Genomic DNA, 21154 nt, shown 5'->3' with positions numbered 1-21154 from the left:
TCTGTCTGCACCGGGATGTGGGGTGGTCCCGGAGCGCCGTGATCCCAACCGTGTCCCCTCAGCTCGGGAAATTCCTGCCCGGTTCCCTCGGGGCCACGCACATCCTGTGCTGACGTGCGCTCAGGAGTGATGGATGGGTGCGGTGTGGCCCGGGGGCTCCCGGCAGCTCCGCTCCTCGGGGCGCCCAGCTCTGTTCCGTGGAGGCCCCGGTGCAGTTCTGCAGGTGTTTATGGGGAACAGATGGCGGCGGGGTGAGGGTGACCCCTGACTGCGGGGTGTGGAGGGCACAGGTCACCCTCACACCTCCTCTCGGGGTGTTGGTAATTGGGGATGGGGTCTCTGCGTTGTGTAACACCAGGGCTGAGAGGGAGAGGACAGCGGGACCTGGCTTCATCCTGACCCCAGACCCTGAAAAGGACACGGCCAAGGGGTGAGGAGTGAGGCTACCGTGCCAATGCTGTGTGGTTGTACTGATCATTCTGTCTCCATGCCGATGGTTGTGTGGCTGTAGGGGTGGTTGTGTGTCCATGCTGATGGTTGTGTGGCTGTAGGGATGGTTGTGTGTCCATGCTGATGGTTGTGTAGCTGTAGGGATGGTTGTGTGGCTGTAGGGATGGTTGTGTGGCTGTAGGTATGCTTGTGTGGCTGTAGAGATGGTTGTGTGGCTGTAGGGGTGGTTGTGTAGCTGTAGGTATGGTTGTGTGGCTGATGGTTGTGTAGCTGTAGAGATGGTTGTGTGGCTGTAGGGGTGGTTTTGTGGCTGTAGGGATGGTTGTGTGGCTGTAGGGATGGTTGTGTGGCCATGCTGATGGTTGTGTAGCTGTAGGTATGGTTGTGTGGCTGATGTTTGTGTAGCTGTAGAGATGGTTGTGTGGCTGTAGGGGTGGTTGTGTGGCTGTAGGGATGGTTGTGTGGCTGTAGGTATGGTTGTGTAGCTGTAGGGGTGGTTGTGTGGCTGTAGGGATGGTTGTGTGGCTATAGGGATGGTTGTGTGGCTGTAGGGATGGTTGTGTAGCTGTAGGGATGGTTGTGTGGCTGTAGGGATGGTTGTGTGTCCATGCTGATGGTTGTGTGGCTGTAGGGATGGTTGTGTGTCCATGCTGATGGTTGTGTGGCTGTAGGGATGGTTGTGTGTCCATGCTGATGGTTGTGTGGCTGTAGGGATGGTTGTGTGGCCATGCTGATGGTTGTGTGGCTGTAGGGATGGTTGTGTGGCCATGCTGATGGTTGTATGGCTGTGTCAATGGTTGTGTGGCTGTGGTGTAGGTTGTAGCCATGCTGGCAGTTGTGTGGCTGTGCTGATGCTCAGGGAGAGAAGATTTAGTTTGGATGTCAGGGGGAAGTTCTTTACAGAGAGAGTGGTGAGGTGCTGGAGCAGCTGCCCAGAGAGGCTGTGGATCCCCGTCCATCCCTGGAGGTGTTCAAGGCCAGCTTGGATGGGGCCCTGGGCAGCCTGGACTGCTGTGAGATGTGGAGGTTGGTGGCTTTGCATGCAGTGGGGCGTTGGAGCTTCGTGATCCTTGAGGTCCCTTCCAACCCTGGCCATTCTGTGATTCTGTGATTCTGTTGTTGCATGGTGGCAGTCCCACTGGCTGCTTTCACCCCGGACCCATGACCACGTGCAGACCCCAGACCTTCCCCTCACCCTCCCTGTGCTTCATCCTCCCTGCTCCAGGACATTCGCAACACGGTGGGCAACATCCCCATGGAGTGGTACCAGGACTTCCCACACATTGGCTACGACCTGGAGGGGAAGAGGATCTACAAACCCATCCGCAACAAAGACGAGCTGGACAAGTTCCTGGAGAAGATGGAGAACGCTGACTACTGGTGAGCACCATAGAGCCGTGGGATGGTTGGGTCGGAAGGGACCCACCCCCACCCCACTCTGCTGTGGGCTGGGAGCACCCCGCCAGCTCAGGCTGCCCAGGGCCCCATCCGTGGGCACATCTCTGGGGAGCACCTCCCAGAGCAGAGAGGGGAGGACTTCCTTCACCCTGCTGGCTCTGTACAATGCACCCTAGTTTCCCCTTGGCCCTTCTAGGCCACCAGGGCTTTCTTCTGGCTAGTGGTCAGCTTGTTGGCCACCGTTGGCCTTCCTGGCCACCAGGATTCACTGCTGGCTCATTCTCAGCCTCTGGTCAACTGTTGGTCAACTATTGATCAACCATTTGTAAACCGTTGGTCAACCATTTATCAAACATTGAACAACCACTGGCCAACCATCGGCCAACCAGGACCCCCAGATCCTTCTCCACAGAGCTCCTTTCCTGAGCCTGACCCAGATCTGCCTCACTCCCTGCAGGCGAACAGTCCAGGACAAGATGACAGGCGCAGACATAAAGCTGACGGACGAGCAGGTGGACCTGGTGCATCGTCTCCAGAAAGGGCAGTTTGGGGACGTGCACTTCAATCCCTACGAGGTAGGTCATGGCCTTCTTTGCACTCCTGGGTGGCACAGAGTGGGGTCTGGTTGGGGCAGGAGCAGCTCGGCGACTCTGTGCGTCTCCCCCTCCACAGCCGGCCATCGACTTCTTCACCCATGAGGTCATGATCCACCCAGTGACCAATCGCCCGGCGGACAAACGGAGCTTCATCCCATCCCTCATTGAGAAGGAGAAGGTGAGAGTGGGGTGTATCTGAGCATTCTGCAGTGCTCTCGTTGCAGCCATACCCATCCCATCCCTGCCGTAGCCCACCCGCACCCACCGCCATCCACACAGCAGCAGCTCCTGAACACCTCCTGCCACCCCACCAGTCATGTGTGGCTCTTCACACCCCCGGGGACAGAGCTGTGCTCGAGGCACCTCTTTCCATCCTCACATCCCCATCTTCCCCATACGCACCATGTCCTGGCGGCCCTGGGCCTGACCTGTCCCCATCCCTCAGGTCTCCAAGCTGGTCCATGCCATCAAGATGGGCTGGATCAAACCCCGCAAGCCCAAGGAGGACACCCCGACGTACTACGACCTCTGGGCCCACGAGGACCCCAACTCCATCCTGGGCCGCCACAAGATGCACGTCCCGGCCCCCAAGATGAAGCTGCCGGGACACGAGGAGTCCTACAACCCTCCGCCCGAGTACCTGCTGAGCGAGGAGGAGGTAGGGGGGTAGGGGGCCCGGCTGTGGGCAGGAAACCACCCGAGCCCCATCCCGCCCTGCTGACCCCATTCCTCCCCCGCAGAAGTTGGCGTGGGAGCAGCAGGAGCCGGCCGAGCGGCGGCTGAACTTCGTGCCGCAGCAGTACCGCTGCCTGCGCGCCGTGCCGGCGTATCCCCGCTTCATCCACGAGCGCTTCGAGCGCTGCCTCGACCTCTATCTGTGCCCACGGCAGAGGAAGATGAGGGTGAGAGCCTCCCCGACCCCAGAACCCCCACCCACGTGTCCTGGGGGCTGTACAGAGCGGGCGTTGCTCGCTCCGGTGCGTGCCCCCCGTCCCCAGTGCGCTGTGAGCCGGATCGCGGTGGTGCGCGCGGAATTGTGATGGAGTTCCGGGCCGTGTCCCATTCCGTGCCTCTCACAGGTGAACGTGGATCCCGAGGACCTGATCCCGAAGCTGCCCAAGCCGCGGGACCTGCAGCCCTTCCCCACCACGCAGGCGCTGGTAAGCAGCTGTGCAGAGCCGGGGGGCGGCGGGTGCGCCGTGCCGGGTGCTGCAGAGCTGGGGGGGGGGGGGTGGTCTCTGCAGACCCTCACCCCCCTCCTTTTCCCTTCCTCCCCCAGGTGTACCGCGGGCACAGCAGCCTGGTGCGCTGCCTCAGCGTCTCCCCCAGCGGGCAGTGGTTGGCATCAGGTACGGCCCCGCACCGCGGCAGCGCCGAACGCTTCGGCACTGCTGGAGCTGCTCCGGAGCCCAGCTCTGCGCCAGCCCGGGGCTCTGCACGTGTCAGAGCTGTTGTGGGGGGGGGAGGACGGGGGGAGCCCGGGCTCAGAGCCACAGCACCGCGTCCCGCAGCCGCTCGCGGTTCCGTGGGTTTTTCCAGGACCCCACCCAGGAGTCTGCATCCCAACAGCGGAGAAAGTGAGCGCGGCGCAGCCCCGGAGGCTGCAGATTGAGAGCAGATGGCAGTTAACAGCCCGCTAAGGCACATGTGCTTTTTATAGCGCGCGGCGCTTCCCGGCTGCCAGCTCCCGGTGGCCGCGGCGGCGGCCGGTTGCACAACTCGGCATTCCTGGCCCCGGGTTGGGAACGCGGGCTGAGCTCAGGCGTTAAAAATAACCCCGAGCTGCGGGGACACGGCGCGTGCCACCGCTACCTGCGCCCACGGCCGCGTCCCACGCCGAGCCGCGCCGTGCCGCGCCGTGCCGCGCCGAGCCGGGCGTGCTGCCAGCACAGCAGCTGCGCCGGGAGCCGACCGCGGGCAGAGCTGCGAGGTGGGGGCTGTTCTTTTTGCTGCGGCCCCCGCTCACGTCTCGCCTTCGTGCTGCTGTGGAATCTCCCGGCGCCCTGCGTGGCGCTGAGCCGCGGCCGTACCGGCGGCGAGGCCCCAGAGAGCCCTGGGCAGCACTTATGGTTGAGTCCGACCGTTGACCCGTCTCCGCCACCTCCCACTCAGAAACTCATGGAATTGTCAGGGTTGGAAAAGGCTGCTAAGATTATCGCGTCACACCATCGACCCACCCCCACCCACTCCCCACTCGAAAGGGTCGTTAAGGTTGGAAAAGACCACTAACATTAATGAGTCCGGCTGTCTACTCACCTCCGTTATCTCCCCACTCACCTCCATTATCTCCCCACTCACCTCTGTTATCTCCCCACTCACCTCCGTTATCTCCCCATTGACCTCCATTATCTCCCCACTCACCTCCTTTATCTCCCCACTCACCTCCATTATCTCCCCACTCACCTCCGTTATCTCCCCATTGACCTCCGTTATCTCCCCACTCACCTCCATTATCTCCCCACTCACCTCTGTTATCTCCCCACTCACCTCCGTTATCTCCCCATTGACCACCATTATCTCCCCACTCACCTCCGTTATCTCCCCACTCACCTCCATTATCTCCCCACTCACCTCCGTTATCTCCCCACTCACCTCCATTATCTCCCCACTCACCTCCGTTATCTCCCCATTGACCTCCATTATCTCCTCACTCATCTCCATTATCTCCCCACTCACCTCCATTATCTCCCCACTCACCTCCATTATCTCCTCACTCATCTCCATTATCTCCCCACTCACCTCTCTTATCTCCCCACTCACCTCCGTTATCTCCCCACTCACCTCCGTTATCTCCCCATCGACCTCCATTATCTCCCCACTCACCTCCGTTATCTCCCCACTCACCTCCATTATCTCCCCACTCACCTCCATTATCTCCCCACTCACCTCCGTTATCTCCCCACTCACCTCCGTTATCTCCCCATTCACCTCCATTATCTCCCCACTCACCTCCGTTATCTCCCCACTCACCTCCATTATCTCCCTACTCACCTCTATTATCTCCCCACTCACCTCCGTTATCTCCCCACTGACCTCCATTATCTCCTCACTCACCTCCGTTATCTCCCCACTCACCTCCGTTATCTCCCCACTCACCTCCATTATCTCCTCACTCACCTCCATTATCTCCCCACTCACCTCCGTTATCTCCCCACTCACCTCTGTTATCTCCCCACTCACCTCCGTTATCTCCCCACTCACCTCCGTTATCTCCCCACTCACCTCCATTATCTCCCCACTCACCTCCGTTATCTCCCCACTCACCTCCGTTATCTCCCCACTCACCTCCGTTATCTTCCCACTCACCTCCGTTATCTCCCCACTCACCTCCGTTATCTCCCCACTCACCTCCGTTATCTCCCCACTCACCTCTGTTATCCCCCCACTCACCTCCGTTATCTCCCCACTCACCTCTGTTATCTCCCCACTCACCTCCGTTATCTCCTCACTCACCTCCGTTATCTCCCCACTCACCTCCGTTATCTCCCCATTGACCTCCATTATCTCCTCACTCATCTCCATTATCTCCCCACTCACCTCCGTTATCTCCCCACTCACCTCTGTTATCTCCCCACTCACCTCCGTTATCTCCCCATTGACCTCCATTATCTCCTCACTCATCTCCATTATCTCCCCACTCACCTCCGTTATCTCCCCACTCACCTCCATTATCTCCCCACTCACCTCCGTTATCTCCCCACTCACCTCCGTTATCTCCCCACTCACCTCCGTTATCTCCCCACTCATCTCCGTTATCTCCCCACTCACCTCCGTTATCTTCCCACTCACCTCCGTTATCTCCCCACTCACCTCCGTTATCTCCCCACTCACCTCCATTATCTCCCCACTCACCTCCGTTATCTCCCCACTCACCTCCATTATCTCCCCACTCACCTCCGTTATCTCCCCATTGACCTCCGTTATCTCCCCACTCACCTCCATTATCTCCCCACTCACCTCCGTTATCTCCCCACTCACCTCCATTATCTCCCCACTCACCTCCGTTATCTCCCCATTGACCTCCATTATCTCCCCACTCACCTCCGTTATCTCCCCACTCACCTCCATTATCTCCTCACTCACCTCCATTATCTCCCCACTCACCTCTGTTATCTCCCCACTCACCTCCGTTATCTCCCCACTCACCTCCATTATCTCCCCACTCACCTCCATTATCTCCCCACTCACCTCCGTTATCTCCCCACTCACCTCCATTATCTCCCCACTCACCTCCGTTATCTCCCCATTGACCTCCATTATCTCCTCACTCATCTCCATTATCTCCCCACTCACCTCCGTTATCTCCCCACTCACCTCCATTATCTCCTCACTCACCTCCATTATCTCCCCACTCACCTCTGTTATCTCCCCACTCACCTCTGTTATCTCCCCACTCACCTCCGTTATCTCCCCACTCTGAGAATCATGAGATCACTGCCATTGGAGAGGACCACTAAGATCACTGAGACTAACCACTGACTCCATGGTCTCGGTGGTCTTCTCCAATCCCAACAGTTCTGTGATTATAGGAGTGGGGAGATGGTGGGGGTGGGTCAATGGTTGGACTCAGTGATCTTAGTGGTCTTCTCCAACCCTGACACTTCCATGATTCTGTGAGTGGGAGATGTTGAGGATGCGTTGACGGTTGGGCTCAACAATCTTAGTGGTCTACAGCTCCAACGATTCCATGATTCTCTGAGTGAGGAGATGGTGGGGACAGGCTGGTGGTTGGACTCAGTGATCTCGGTGGTCTTTTCCAACCTTATTGACTCTGATGAGTGGGGAGATGGTGGGGATGAGTCGATGGTTGGACTCAATGATCTTAATGGTCTTCTCCAATTTTAATGACTCTCTTGGGTTGGGAGATGGTGGGGTCAATGGTCGGACCACTACCATCTTAGTGATCTTCACCAACCCCACTGATTCCGTGATTCTCTGGGTGGGGAGATGGTGAAGATGAGCCAACGTTTGGTCTTGCTGATCTCAGTGGACTTCTCCAAGTGCAATGACCCCATGATTCTCTGAGTGGGAAGATGGTGGGTCAACAGTTGGACTTGATCTTAGCGGTCTTTTCCAACCTTAATAACTCATTCTGAGTGGGGAGGTGGTGGCAGTGAGTTGATGGTTGGACTCGATGATCTCGGTGATCTCTTCCAACCCTGACATTTCCATGATTCTCTGAATGGGAGGTGGTAGGAAAGGGTCAGTGGTTGGGCTTGATGATCTTAGAATATCTGAGTGGGAGATGGTGAGTATGTGTTGATGGTTGGATCTTAGTGGTCTTCTTCAATAGCCCCAATGATTCCATGATTCTCTGAGTGAGAAGATGGTGGGGACGTGTCAGTGGCTGGACTTGATTATGTTAGTGGTCTTTTCCAGCCTTAACGACTCTTGAGTGGGGAGATGGTGGGGATGGGTTGGTGGTTGGACTCAGTAATCTTAGTGGTCTTCTCCAACTTTAATGACTCTTTGAGCGGGAATGGGTTGGTGGTTGGACTCGATGGTCTTGGAAGTCTTTTCCAACCTTAACGATTCCCTGACTCCGTGACTGCACGCTTCCTGCAGGCTCCGATGATGGCACGGTGCGCTTCTGGGAGGTGAGCACGGCGCGCTGCATGAAGACCTTGCCCGTGGGTGGCGTGGTGAAGAGCATCGCCTGGAACCCCAACCCCACCGTCTGCCTGGTGGCCGTCTGCGTGTGAGTGTCCCCCTGCACTGTCCTGCACCCTCCAGACCCCGCCAGGAGCTGCCCCTGGCAGTTGGACGCGGTGATCTTGGAGGACTTTTCCTGCTTCAGTGGTTCAGTGGTTCTTTGAGTGGGCATGGTGGGCACGGAGATCTTCTCCTAGCCATAATGACTCCATGATTCCATGCCTCTGAATTTCCTCTGCCACAGCTTTTCAGCTTCTAGGGAGATCCTGGGGACTCACCTCCTGCACTGGGGACTCTGATCTCGAGCTCTTGTCCCTTGTTTGGCCACAGACGAGCTTGGCAGGCTTGCACCATCCCACCCATCCCCCCACCACCATCACGCAGGGCTTGCAGAAGGGTTTCCCCTCCCATCCCCCCACCACCATCACGCAGGGCTTGCAGAAGGGTTTCCCCTCACCAGCAGTGCCCTCACCCCTTCCTTCCCCGATCCCACACTGCAGGGAGCAGTCAGTGCTGCTGGTGAACCCGTGCCTCGGGGACAAGCTGCTCTATGGGGCCACTGACCAGGTGCTGGAGTCCTACGTGCCACCAGAGGAGGAGCGTGTACAGCCTGTCCAGTGGGTCACAGCCACCAGCGAGGAGCACAGCAGAGGCATCCGCCTGACAGTGCAGCACAGCAAGGTGGGGACAGGGCAGTTCTGGGGGACGGTGTGGGGCAACCCCACTGATGGACTTTGGGAGGGGACCTGTGGGTCAAGTGGACGGCATTGGGTTGGGGCAAGGTCTTGTGTTGGTCCCTTCCAACTCAACTCATTCTGTAGTTCTGTAATCTTTAAGGAACTTTCCAACCCAACTACTGTGTGCTTCTATGATCTTCATGGGCTCTCCCAACCCAACCATCCCATGGGTTTATCATCTTTAAGGTCCTTCCCAACCCAGCCCAACCCAACCCAACCATCCCATGGTTCTGTGATCTTTAAGGTCCTTCCCACCCAACCCAACTCAACCATCCCATGGTTCTGTGATCTTTAAGGTCCTTCCCAACCCAGCCCAACCCAACCCAACCCTCCCATGGTTCTGTGATCTTTAAGGTCCTTCCCACCCAACCCAACTCAACCATCCCATGGTTCTGTGATCTTTAAGGTCCTTCCCACCCAACCCAACCCAACCAACCCATGGTTCTGTGATCTTTAAGGTCCTTCCCAACCCAACCCAACCCAACCCAACCATCCCATGGTTCTGTGATCTTTAAGGTCCTTCCCACCCAACCCAACCCAACCATCCCATGGTTCTGTGATCTTTAAGGTCCTTCCCAGCCCAACCCAACCCAACCATCCCATGGTTCTGTGATCTTTAAGGTCCTTCCCACCCAAACATTGTAGGATCCGTGGATTTATGATCTTTAGGGTTCCCCCAACCCAACCATCCCATGGTTCTGTGATCTTTAAGGTCCTTCCCTACCCAACCCAACCCAACCATCCCATGGTTCTGTGATCTTTAAGGTCCTTCCCAACCCAACCCAACCCAACCATCCCATGGTTCTGTGATCTTTAAGGTCCTTCCCAACCCAGCCCAACCCAACCCAACTATCCCATGGTTCCGTGATCTTTAAGGTCCTTCCCAACCCAACCATCCCATGGTTCTGTGATCTTTAAGGTCCTTCCCAACTCAGCCCAACCCAACCCAACCATCCCATGGTTCCGTGATCTTTAAGGTCCTTCCCAACCCAGCCCAACCATCCCATGGTTCTGTGATCTTTAAGGTCCTTCCCAACCCAACCCAACCCAACCATCCCATGGTTCTGTGATCTTTAAGGTCCTTCCCAACCCAACCCAACCATCCCATGGTTCTGTGATCTTTAAGGTCCTTCCCACCCAACCCAACCCAACCATCCCATGGTTCTGTGATCTTTAAGGTCCTTCCCAACCCAACCCAACCCAACCATCCCATGGCTCCGTGATCTTTAAGGTCCTTCCCAGCCCAACCCAACCCAGCCCAATCCAACCATCCCATGGTTCTGTGATCTTTAAGGTCCTTCCCAACCCAACCCAACCCAACCATCCCATGGTTCTGTGATCTTTAAGGTCCTTCCCAACCCAACCCAACCCAACCCAACCATCCCATGGCTCCGTGATCTTTAAGGTCCTTCCCAACCCAACCCATTCCATGATTCTATGCTCTCTAAGGACCCTTCCAACCCCCCATTCTACGATTCCATGGGTCTGACTCCTCCCCGTTGCCCATAGGCCTTGAAGCAGGTGACCTGGCACGGGAAGGGCGATTACTTCGCCACCGTCGTGGCCGACAACAGCAACATGCAAGTGCTGATCCACCAGACCAGCAAGCGCTGGAGCCAGAACCCCTTCCGCAAGAGCAAAGGGTTGGTGCAGTGCGTCCTCTTCCACCCCATCCGGCCCTATTTCTTCGTGGCCACGCAGCGCTACGTCCGCGTCTACAACCTCCTCAAGCAGGAGCTCACCAAAAAGCTGATGGCCAACTGCAAGTGGGTGTCCAGCATGGCCATCCACCCCGCAGGTACGGATGGTGGTGCCGGAACGGAGCACCCTGGGGTGCCTACGGCGGTGTGCGGGGTTCACCTGGTGATGAATGTCCCGTTCCCTCCCCCAGGTGACAACGTCATCTGCGGCAGCTACGACAGCAAGCTGGCCTGGTTCGACCTGGACCTCTCCACCCGCCCCTACCAGCTCCTGCGGTGAGCCCCGGCCCCCCAGGGCTGCCCCCATCCTTCCCTCCCCGTGCTGCAGAGCTCAGGGCCGCACACAGGTTTTATTATTACCATTTTCCAAAGCATTGACCTTTGGAGTCTGCTTTGTTGAAGGTGCTCCAAACACACATAGGGTTGAAGCAGAAGGTGCCACCGATGAGAATCCCTCATTTCCCAGTGCTGCCTCTTGCACTCAGGGTCCTACAGACACCCCACTGATCTCCAGTGAGGATAAGCACCCTGTTCCAGCTCCCAGTTAATCCATACATTACTTTTAGTGGTAATCACAAAGCATCTTCATCATCTCTCAGTTATCATGGACTGAACTTCTTGTACAGAGAGCCCGAGTGACAAATACAGGTTAACCCGAGGCGGGGGTTTTCCATAGAAAAGTGATAATTATCTTTACATGGTTTTGTTCTGCTGCCCGGCCCCTAATTGTAGAAGCAATAAACACGAATTTAGTGTCCCATAGAAATAGAGAACCCCAAATCTGGTGCTTTAGGAGCAGCATTTCTGCAGGCACGCTGATACCCGGTGCAGTTGGTAGCAGTGATGCAGTGAGCTCGAGGCGGATTGGGTAGGCAGATGGATGGGTTGTGCGGGCTGACATCAGAGAATTTTGGGGAAGGGGCTGCATAGAAGGGCCGTGTTTATGTTGCAGATGTCTTTCATTGGAAGTGTTCAATATTAAGTTGGACAGGGCTTTGAGCAGCCTTGATCTAATGAACCCCATGGCATGGGCTGGAATGGGTTACCATTAAGGGCCCTTGCAACCCAACCGTGCTGCGGTTCTGTGATCTTTAAGGACCCTTCCAACCCAATCATCCCATGGCTTTATGATCTTTAAGGACCCTTCCAACCCAACGCAACTATTCTACGGCTCTGTGATCTTTAAGGATCTCCCAACTCAACCCAACCATCCCATGGCTCTATGAGCTTTTGGGACCCTTCCAACCCAACCCAACCCAACCCAACCAACCCATGGCTCTGAGATCTTTAAGGATCCCCCCCAACTCAACCCAACCCAACCATTCTATGGCTCTATGATCTTCAAGCACCTTCTCAACCCAATCATCCCATGGCTCTATGAGCTTTTGGGACCCTTCCAGCCCAACCCAACCCAACCATCCCATGGCTCTGAGATCTTTGGGGCTTCTACCCAACCCAACCCCACCCAACCATCCTATGGCTCTATGATTTTGGAGCACCTTCACAACCCAACCATCCCATGGCTCTATGAGCTTTTGGGACCCTTCCAGCCCAACCATCCCATGGCTCTACGAGCTTTTGGGACCCTTCCAACCCAACCCAACCCATCCCAACTCAAGCTTACCCTTCCCAGCCCAACCATCCATGGCTCTACGAGCTTTAAGGATCCCTTCCAACCCAACCCAACCATCCCATGGCTCTATGAGCTTTAAGGACCTTCTCAACCCAACCATCCCATGGCTCTATGAGCTTTTGGGACCCTTCCAACCCAACCATCCCATGGCTCTATGAGCTTTTGGGACCCTTCCAACCCAACCCAACCATCCCATGGCTCTATGAGCTTTTGGGACCCTTCCAGCCCAACCCAACCATCCCATGGCTCTATGAGCTTTTGGGACCCTTCCAACCCAACCGTCCCATGGCTCTATGAGCTTTTGGGACCCTTCCAGCCCAACCATCCCATGATGCCATGTCTTTACGATTCCCCCTACGCTGATGGCACTCACTCTTTGCAGGCACCACAGGAAGGCGCTGAGGAGCGTGGCCTTCCACAAGCACTACCCACTCTTCGCCTCGGGCTCGGACGACGGGACCGTCATTGTGTGCCATGGCATGGTCTACAAGTACGTGGGAGTTGGGCCCGGGGGGTTCAATGTCTTCCCACGGGGCGGGGGGCAGCAGAGGGTTGGTTATAGGGCAGAGGGTGCAGAGCATCGATGGGGTGACCCCACGGGTGGATCCAGAGCCCCACACTGACGCAACTCCCCACACAGCGACCTGCTGCAGAACCCGCTGCTGGTGCCAGTGAAGGTGCTGAAGGGCCACGCGCTGACCCTGGACCTGGGCGTCCTCGATGTCATCTTCCACCCCACACAGCCGTGGGTCTTCTCCTCCGGCGCCGACGGCACCGTCCGGCTCTACACGTAGCTGCTGCCCAACACCGGCACCCCAATATGACACCGACACCCCCAACACCAGAACCCCAACACAGGCACCCCAACAACACCGGCCAGGAACAGCTCTACCCATGGACTCCGGAACCTTTCTCATTTCTCATTAAACTTATTTTTGGGTACAGAACCGCATCTCTGTGTTCTCCACCTCCAGCTCAGCCTGGGCTGCACCAAGGAGCACCCCAGCACCCCAATTCCTGCACGGTGCTGCCCAGCGTGGTGCCCTCCAGCCCCCCCCCCCCCCCCGAGTGTCTGTGGGGTTCCTCCTTGCTTGCCTGCCCCACAGCATCTCCCATGGCCAGGAGAGATGCTCCCAAGCTGAATGCACAGGACCTGCACCTCTGCAGCCCCCGAGCTGAGTCCATCGTGCCCCATAGGGACACACATGGGGCTAATATTGCGCCCGCCCCATAGCACACCCACAGAGCCCACCCCACAGGCATCCAGAGCCGGGACACAGCCCCCCAACCCTCCGGCTTTCCCCCCCAGCCCCGCGTGCCGCCCTCTGACCCCACGGTCCCGCAGCCGCACCGTGAGCTCATCCCGTCCCGCCGTGAGCTCAGTGTTGGCCATGGGCCAGGATTGGGGAAACCAAACGGGAACTTCCCCGACCCACATTGACCACACGGCCCTACAAGACCCCACTGCGGGACCCGCATCGGTGGGATTTGTTCCCTGCACAGCCTGAACCCCCGTGTGGGGACCCCTAAAATTCTGCTCCTGCTGCAGCCAGAGCCGAGCAATGGGGCCGGGGGTGGGGTGTAAGCAACAGCAAAAGGCCGGGGCACATCTCCCCCTACCCCAGGTTGTGGGGTCAGAGACAGCCTGGGTCCTCAGAGGCTCAGGATCAGCCCCACAAGCCTCCTGGCCCCCACCCCACAGCACAGGGCCTGACCCACTGCTGCCCCACTCCATCCACCCACGTTCATTCTGGATCCCACTGAAGCGGCACAGACACAGCACAAGGACTGAGGGACAAGGCCCCCTACCCAAGCCCCCCCCCCCCCACTTCCAAACCCTCTGTCATCATTAACGCCCCCCTCCCCCACTAACAAACCCCCACTTCGGCCGCATCCCTCACCCCCACACCGCCTCCCAGCCAGGAGCAAAGAGCTTTATTATCGAAAAATAAGTTTATGTACAGGTGTGTTTGGGGACGCTCACGTTCCTGGGACCCCCACCCACCACATAGGGGTCCGTTCACCTGCTGTGCCCATCCCGGGGTCTGGGGGCTCCCGTGGCTCGAGGGGGGGAGGGGAGCAGAGGAAGACGATGGCGCTGCGGAGCGGTGCCCGTGGGGTGGGCGCGTGGCGGTGGCTGTGGGGCTCTGACCCCATAGCGCTGCGTGGGGTCAGAGGATGCGGACGAGGCGGCCCAGGGTCTCTGCCACCTTCATGCGGACGGCAGGGACCGGGTCTTTCAGGAGGAGGTTGAGGGCTGCGGGAAGCAGAGCGCGAGGTGGGGGGAGTCAGGGTTTGGGGTCAGGGTTGGGGGCTGCCCACGCCCCTCCCCCAGCCTCCATCCCCACCGTCACACACATCCGGAGGGGGCACGGGGACCCCAAATCCCCTCCGGGATCCCAAATCCACTCTGGGAATCCCCTATGACCTTGGGGTCCCCAAATCCCCTTGGGGACACCAAGTCCACTTTGGGAACGCCATATCCCCTTGGGGTCCCCAAATCTGCTTTGGGAACACCACATGCCTTTGGGGGAACCTCAAATCCACTTTGGTGATCCCAAATTCACTTTGAGAACACCATATGCCCTTTGGGTGCCCATATCCCCTTGGGGACCCCAAAATCCCTTTGGGACCCCCAAATCAACTTTGGAGACCCCAAATCCCTCTGGGAACTACAAATTCACTTTGGGAAGACCAAATTTCCTTTGGGAACACCATATCCCCTTGGAGGCCCCAAATCCCCCTGTGGACCCCAAATCTATTTTGAGAACCCTATATCCCCTTGGGGAACCACAAATTCCCTTTGGGAACCCCAAATCCACATCGGGGACCCCCAAATCCACTTGGCAGCCCCCAAATCCACTTTGGGGGCCTCAAGTCCCCAGAGACCCCAAATTCCTTTTGGGAACCCTTAATCCACTATAGAGACCTGTGGACCCCAAATCCACTTGGAGAACCCTATATTCCCTTGATGACCCCAAATTCCCTTCAGAAACCCCAAATCCCCCTTGGAAACCCAAAATACACGTTGAGGACTCCAAACCCCCCTGGAAACCCCAAATCCATTCTGAGGACCCCGTATCCCCCGGGAAAACCCCCAAATCCACTTGGGGACTCCTGAAACTCCTTTGGGGACTCCCTGTCCCCCTTGGTGACCCCTCAGGACCCCCTCACTGGATCCTCCCCCCCCCCCTCCCCGGGGAACATCCCAAAGGGGGGAAGAAGGAGGGGGATTCGGTCCTCGTGTTGCTCCCGCATCCGCCCCTCCCCATCAAGCACTTCCCAACGCCGGGAGCCGTCCTTCCGAGCAGTGAAACCCCATTGCATTTCGCCATCCCATTTTTCCAGGAGCTGTTTACCCGCAGAGCAGGAGAGCCCCCCCCCCCCCCCCCCCCCCCCTTCAGCTCCCCCTGATTTATGCCGCATCCCCCTCCTGCGCTCCTCATCCTCCGCCCCGGGGGTGCCCCCCCGGCCCCTCCCGTCGCTCCCCCCATTACTCACACCCGGATTATCTTTCACTGTTGCTAACAGACAGCCCTCTTTCTTCTGGACGGGGCTCAGGGAGCCAACGGAAAGATAGTTTTTCCTTTTTTAGTGTTTTTTAAGCTCTCTTGGAACGATCCGAAAGTTTCCGTGCATTACTCTATACTATGAGGTCACCAGTGACAAGGAAAAAATCCCTGAAATCCAGGAAAATTACTTAACTCTGCTCCAAAATGCCACCGGCTTCAGTCGGGCTTTTTATGAGCCCTTCGCCGGGAGCCGAGCGCTGCCCCATCGCTGGGAGTGCTGCCCCATAACCAGGAGCCCCACTGCGTGGTGTCCCCGTCTGCTCCCAGCGCTCAGAGTCATGGAACTGGTGATGCTGGAAAAGACCTCCAGCATCCCCGCGTGCAGGGCTCAACTCATCCCCACCACGTCCACCAAAGGGTCATAGAGGTTGGAAGAGACCTACAGATCCCCAACTCCAAACCCAACTCACCCCACCGTGACCCTAAATAGATCCATAGGGTCATTAAGGTAGGAAAAGACTTCCAGGATCCCCAGCTCCAACCCCAACTCACCCCACCGTGACCCTAAATAGATCCATAGGGTCATTAAGGTAGGAAAAGACTTCCAGGATCCTCAGCTCCAACCCCCATCCACCCCACCGTGACCCTAAATAGATCCATAGGGTCATTAAGGTTGGAGAAGACCTCGAAGGTCATCCAGTCCAACTCCAACCCCAACCCACTCCCCACCATGACCCTAAATAGATCCATATGGTCATTAAGGTAGGAAAAGACTTCCAGGATCCCCAGCTCCAACCCCAACTCACCCCACCGTGACCCTAAATAGATCCATAGGGTCATTAAGGTAGGAAAAGACTTCCAGGATCCTCAGCTCCAACCCCCATCCACCCCACCGTGACCCTAAATAGATCCATAGGGTCATTAAGGTTGGAGAAGACCTCGAAGGTCATCCAGTCCAACTCCAACCCCAACCCACTCCCCACCGTGACCCTAAATAGATCCATAGGGTCATTAAGGTAGGAAAAGACTTCCAGGATCCCCAACTCCAACCCCAACCCACCTCACCGTGACCCTAAATAGATCCATAGGGTCATTAAGGTAGGAAAAGACTTCCAGGATCCTCAGCTCCAACCCCCATCCACCCCACCGTGACCCTAAATAGATCCATAGGGTCATTAAGGTTGGAGAAGACCTCGAAGGTCATCCAGTCCAACTCCAACCCCAACCCACTCCCCACCATGACCCTAAATAGATCCATAGGGTCATTAAGGTAGGAAAAGACTTCCAGGATCCCCAACTCCAACCCCAACTCACCCCACCGTGACCCTAAATAGATCCATAGGGTCATTAAGGTAGGAAAAGACTTCCAGGATCCCCAACTCCAACCCCAACTCACCCCACCGTGACCCTAAATAGATCCATAGGGTCATTAAGGTAAGAAAAGACTTCCAGGATCCCCAACTCCAACCCCAACTCACCCCACCATGACCCTAAATAGATCCATAGGGTCATTAAGGTAGGAAAAGACTTCCAGGATCCCCAACTCACCCCACCATGACCCTAAATAGATCCATAGGGTCATTAAGGTAGAAAAGACTTCCAGGATCCCCAGCTCCAACCCCCATCCACCCCACCATGACCCTACATTGATCCACAGAGTCATTAAGGTTGGAGAAGACCTTGAAGGTCACCCAGTCCAACTCCAACCCCAACCCACTCCCCACCATGACCCTAAATAGATTCACAGAGTCATTAAGGTAGGAAAAGACTTCCAGGATCCCCAACTCCAACCCCAACTCACCCCACCGTGACCCTAAATAGATCCATAGGGTCATTAAGGTAGGAAAAGACTTCCAGGATCCCCAGCTCCAACCCCCATCCACCCCACCATGACCCTACATTGATCCACAGAGTCATTAAGGTTGGAGAAGACCTCGAAGGTCATCCAGTCCAACTTCAACCCCAACCCACTCCCCACCATGACCCTAATTAGATTCACAGAGTCATTAAGGTAGGAAAAGACTTCCAGGATCCCCAACTCCAACCCCAACTCACCCCACCGTGACCCTAAATAGATCCATAGGGTCATTAAGGTAGGAAAAGACTTCCAGGATCCCCAGCTCCAACCCCCATCCACCCCACCATGACCCTACATTGATCCACAGAGTCATTAAGGTTGGAGAAGACCTCGAAGGTCATCCAGTCCAACTTCAACCCCAACCCACTCCCCACCATGACCCTAAATAGATTCATAGGGTCATTAAGGTTGGAGAAGACCTCCAAGGTCATCCAGTCCAACTCCAACCCCAATCCACCCCCCCACCATGACCTTAAGTGGAACCATTGCGTCATCAGGGTTGGAAGAGATCTCCAGGATCCCCAACTCCAATCCACCCCCACCATGTCTCTAAATTGAGCCACAGAGTCATTAAGTTGCAAGAGACCTCGAAGATGCCCCAGTCCAATCCCAACCCACTCCATTGTGATCCTAAATAGAATTTTGGAACCATTAAGGTTGGGGAAGACCTCTGAGATCCCCGACCCATCTCAAACATGACCCCAAGTAGAACCCTAGAATCATTAAGGTCAGAAAAGACCTCTCAGATCCCCCAGTCTATCCCCAACCCACCCCTCCGCGGCCCTAAATAGAACCATAGAATCAGTAAGACTGGAGCAGACCTCCAAGATCCCCAAGCCCAACCCTCCTACAGAACCATAGGATCAAAGAGGCCTTCTTCAACCCTAAGAATTCCACGATTACAGTGATTCTATTTGCGGATGTGTTGAGATTGGACTTGACGATCTTGGAGGTCTTCTCCAACTGGAACGATTTAACATCATCAAGTTCAACTGTTGAGCCACTCCCACCACTCCCTCTTCACCATATCCCTAAGTAGAACTGCAGTCATTAAGGTTGGAAGACGCCTCCAGGATCCTCAACCCCAACCCAAACCCCACCACAACCCTAAACAGAACTACAGAGTCATTCCGGTTGGAAGAGATCTCCAGGATGACCAACCCCACGCCCAATCCATCTCCATCATGACCCTAAACAGACCCATAGAGTCATTCAGGTTGGAGAGAGCCTCCAAAGCCGTCCAATCCCCCCCACCCCCGCCCCCCCCCACCCCCACCATGCCCACTACCACGTCCCCAAGTGCCACATCCCCACGGTTCTTCAGCACTTCCAAGGACGGTGACCCCACCACCATGCCCGACCCCGGGGCCGTCTGCGCTGGTGCCTGATTGCTCTTTTTGGGAAGAAATGTTTCCTAATCTCCAACCCTCCCCTCCCCTCCCCTGGTGCAATTAAGGCCATCCCCTCCTGTCCCATCGCTGTCACCTGGGAGCAGAAGCCAACCCTCTCCCCCACCGCAACCTCCCTTCAGGAGTTGTAGGGAGCGATGAGCTCCCCGTCGAGTCCCCTCTGCTCCAGACCGACCCACCCCCCACCCACAGCCTCTCCTCACGGCGCTGGGCTCCAGACCCTTCCCCCTTCGTTGCCCCCTGGACACACTCAGCACCTCAACGTCCCTCTGGCCGTGAGGAAGGACTCTGCGGGGTCGCAGGGTGGGCACGGCGTGGGGTCCCCCCATGGCACTCACCCGAGATGAGCTGCTCCAGGTCCACCTGGTGGCAATGGTCCTCCCCCACGTGCAGCACGAGGAACCCTGGGGAGGAAGGTCAGGCTTAGGGCTCGATGGGACCCAACGGGGATCCCCCAGAGCTGAGCATGCAGACGGACTCAGGGCTGCGCTGTGGGTCACAAAGAGCCACCCTGGAGAACGTGGGGATGTGGGTCAGTGCTGTGCACCAGGAACGTCCAACCCACACTGCTGAGGACATCGTTTCACGCAGCCCCACGACTTCCAGCATTAGTTTGTGGTTTTTTAGTGATGGCTTTCATGAGCCGCTTGCACGGGTGATGGCTGCTCCGAAAGTAATGCCTCCTGTTTTGTTATGGTGGCCCGCAGTGTCAGAGTTGGGTGGTGGTGGGATGGCAGGAGAGGTTGAAGCCACCCCCCACCACCCCTACTAACCACGTCCCTACAGAGAATCACAGACTCATTAAGGTTGGAAGACATTTCCAAGATCCCCAAACCCAACCCCAACCCCAACTAGCCATGTCCCCAAGTGCCACATCTCCACCTGGAAGACCCCCGGGGATGGGGATCCCACCACCCCCCTGTGCCAACAGCCACCCTTTCCAAGAAGGAATGGTTCCTAATACGGCTCTATGCTTAATTCCTAAGGAAATGGTGTCAGTTTTCAAAGATCACAATTTGAAAAGCCATTAATTATATCGCAGAAACACACTGCCAAGTCTGACGTGTCCCGAGGAACGTTTCATAAAGACCAGAAAGAAGAACAAAAAAAATTCTGTAACTGCGACCAAAATTTTCACAAAATTACAGCTCTGCCACAAAAGCTCATCCTGCGGTGGCAAATCTGATGGCAGAAAACCAATCTGAACCATTCGCTGATGGTGAATTGCTGGAAGGACGGCAGATATCATCTCTCCCCATTAAAAAGCTGGATTTGTCTGAAATGAGATTTCCTCAGCAGACTGCAGCCAGGTGGACCAAAGGAACAGGAAAATCTATTGAGAGAAATGCAGAGAGCAAAGCTGCTCCTTTCCAATCGGTGGTGACGGATGAAAGTGCTGATGGTACCAACACGGCCCAACTCTCTGCTCTCATTAGAGGTACTGGAAATGAATGTAAGGTCGCCAAAGAAATGGATTCTTTGGGGCCATTAAGAGGGACAACCTCTTGGTTTGGCAGGATGTGCATTTCTGAAGAACTGCTCTCCAGAGGGAGGCACAGGATGAGGGAAATCAGAGCAAAAGTCTCTGATGAACGCCTCACAAGGAACCACAACCGCTGCCATTGAACCAGAGTGCTGCATAAAGGTCAAATATCCCACTGGCTTTATGGTTCTACTGCTCTCCTTATGTTTTCAGAAAAAAAAAAAACGCAAGTTCTGTTGCTTATTTAAGTTAAACTATCCTATATATCTTATATGTGGCTCAAGACGACTCCTCTTCACTCAGTACTGGTGAAGGTGAGCCAGAAGTTTGGACACCCTTGAGACAGATGATGGAACCACGGAATGGTTGGGTTGGAAGGGTCCTTGAAGATCGTAGAGCCATAGGATGGTTGGATTGGAAAGGTCCTTAAAGGTCACAGAGCCATGGAATTGTTGGATTCGAAGGGTCCTTAAAGATCATAGAGTCACAGGATGGTTGGATTGAAAGGGTTCTTGAAGATCACAGAACCCTGGGAAGGTCGGGTTGGAAGGGTCCTTACAGAGCCGTGGAATGGACTGGGTTGGACTGGTGCCCCCACCAGCACCTCTGCAGCCCCGTTAATCCACTGCTATGAACCAGCACAGCGCTGCCAGCTCTGCAGAACACAGCCCAACTCTGCACTGCCTTTATCACGACAGGATGAACTTTCTCACGATGGCATGATCT

At 56.2% G+C, this 21154-nt stretch overlaps 2 protein-coding genes across 4 annotated transcripts in view; one reads left to right on the top strand and one right to left on the bottom strand.

The window, feature by feature from the left end:
• The window catches only part of BOP1 (BOP1 ribosomal biogenesis factor), a 60366-nt gene extending 47253 nt beyond the window's left edge, over positions 1-13113 (top strand). Inside the window, exons 4-16 of the mRNA XM_085214659.1 lie at positions 1676-1830; positions 2306-2423; positions 2521-2622; positions 2890-3102; positions 3185-3346; positions 3524-3604; positions 3724-3793; positions 8010-8142; positions 8597-8777; positions 10343-10631; positions 10725-10809; positions 12549-12656; positions 12807-13113. Of these exons, the coding sequence (XP_085070785.1) occupies positions 1676-1830; positions 2306-2423; positions 2521-2622; positions 2890-3102; positions 3185-3346; positions 3524-3604; positions 3724-3793; positions 8010-8142; positions 8597-8777; positions 10343-10631; positions 10725-10809; positions 12549-12656; positions 12807-12960 (1851 nt within the window). The 3' untranslated portion in view covers positions 12961-13113. The remainder of the gene's footprint in view (positions 1-1675; positions 1831-2305; positions 2424-2520; positions 2623-2889; positions 3103-3184; positions 3347-3523; positions 3605-3723; positions 3794-8009; positions 8143-8596; positions 8778-10342; positions 10632-10724; positions 10810-12548; positions 12657-12806) is intronic.
• Positions 13114-14086: 973 nt separating this feature from the next.
• Positions 14087-21154, bottom strand: part of MROH1 (maestro heat like repeat family member 1) — a 73161-nt gene continuing 66093 nt past the window's right edge. For all 3 annotated transcript variants that reach the window (XM_085214600.1, XM_085214599.1, XM_085214598.1), the window contains 2 exons: positions 19284-19349; positions 14087-14423 (listed from right to left, as the gene is read on the bottom strand). In XM_085214600.1, coding sequence (XP_085070726.1) covers positions 14338-14423; positions 19284-19349 — 152 coding nt within the window. In that variant the 3' untranslated portion in view covers positions 14087-14337. The remainder of the gene's footprint in view (positions 14424-19283; positions 19350-21154) is intronic.

Source organism: Meleagris gallopavo, chromosome 32 (genome assembly GCF_905368555.1).
Source record: "Meleagris gallopavo chromosome 32, MGAL_WU_HG_1.1, whole genome shotgun sequence".
Lineage (NCBI taxonomy): Eukaryota > Metazoa > Chordata > Aves > Galliformes > Phasianidae > Meleagris > Meleagris gallopavo.
This window is presented reverse-complemented; position numbering and strand designations above follow the sequence as displayed.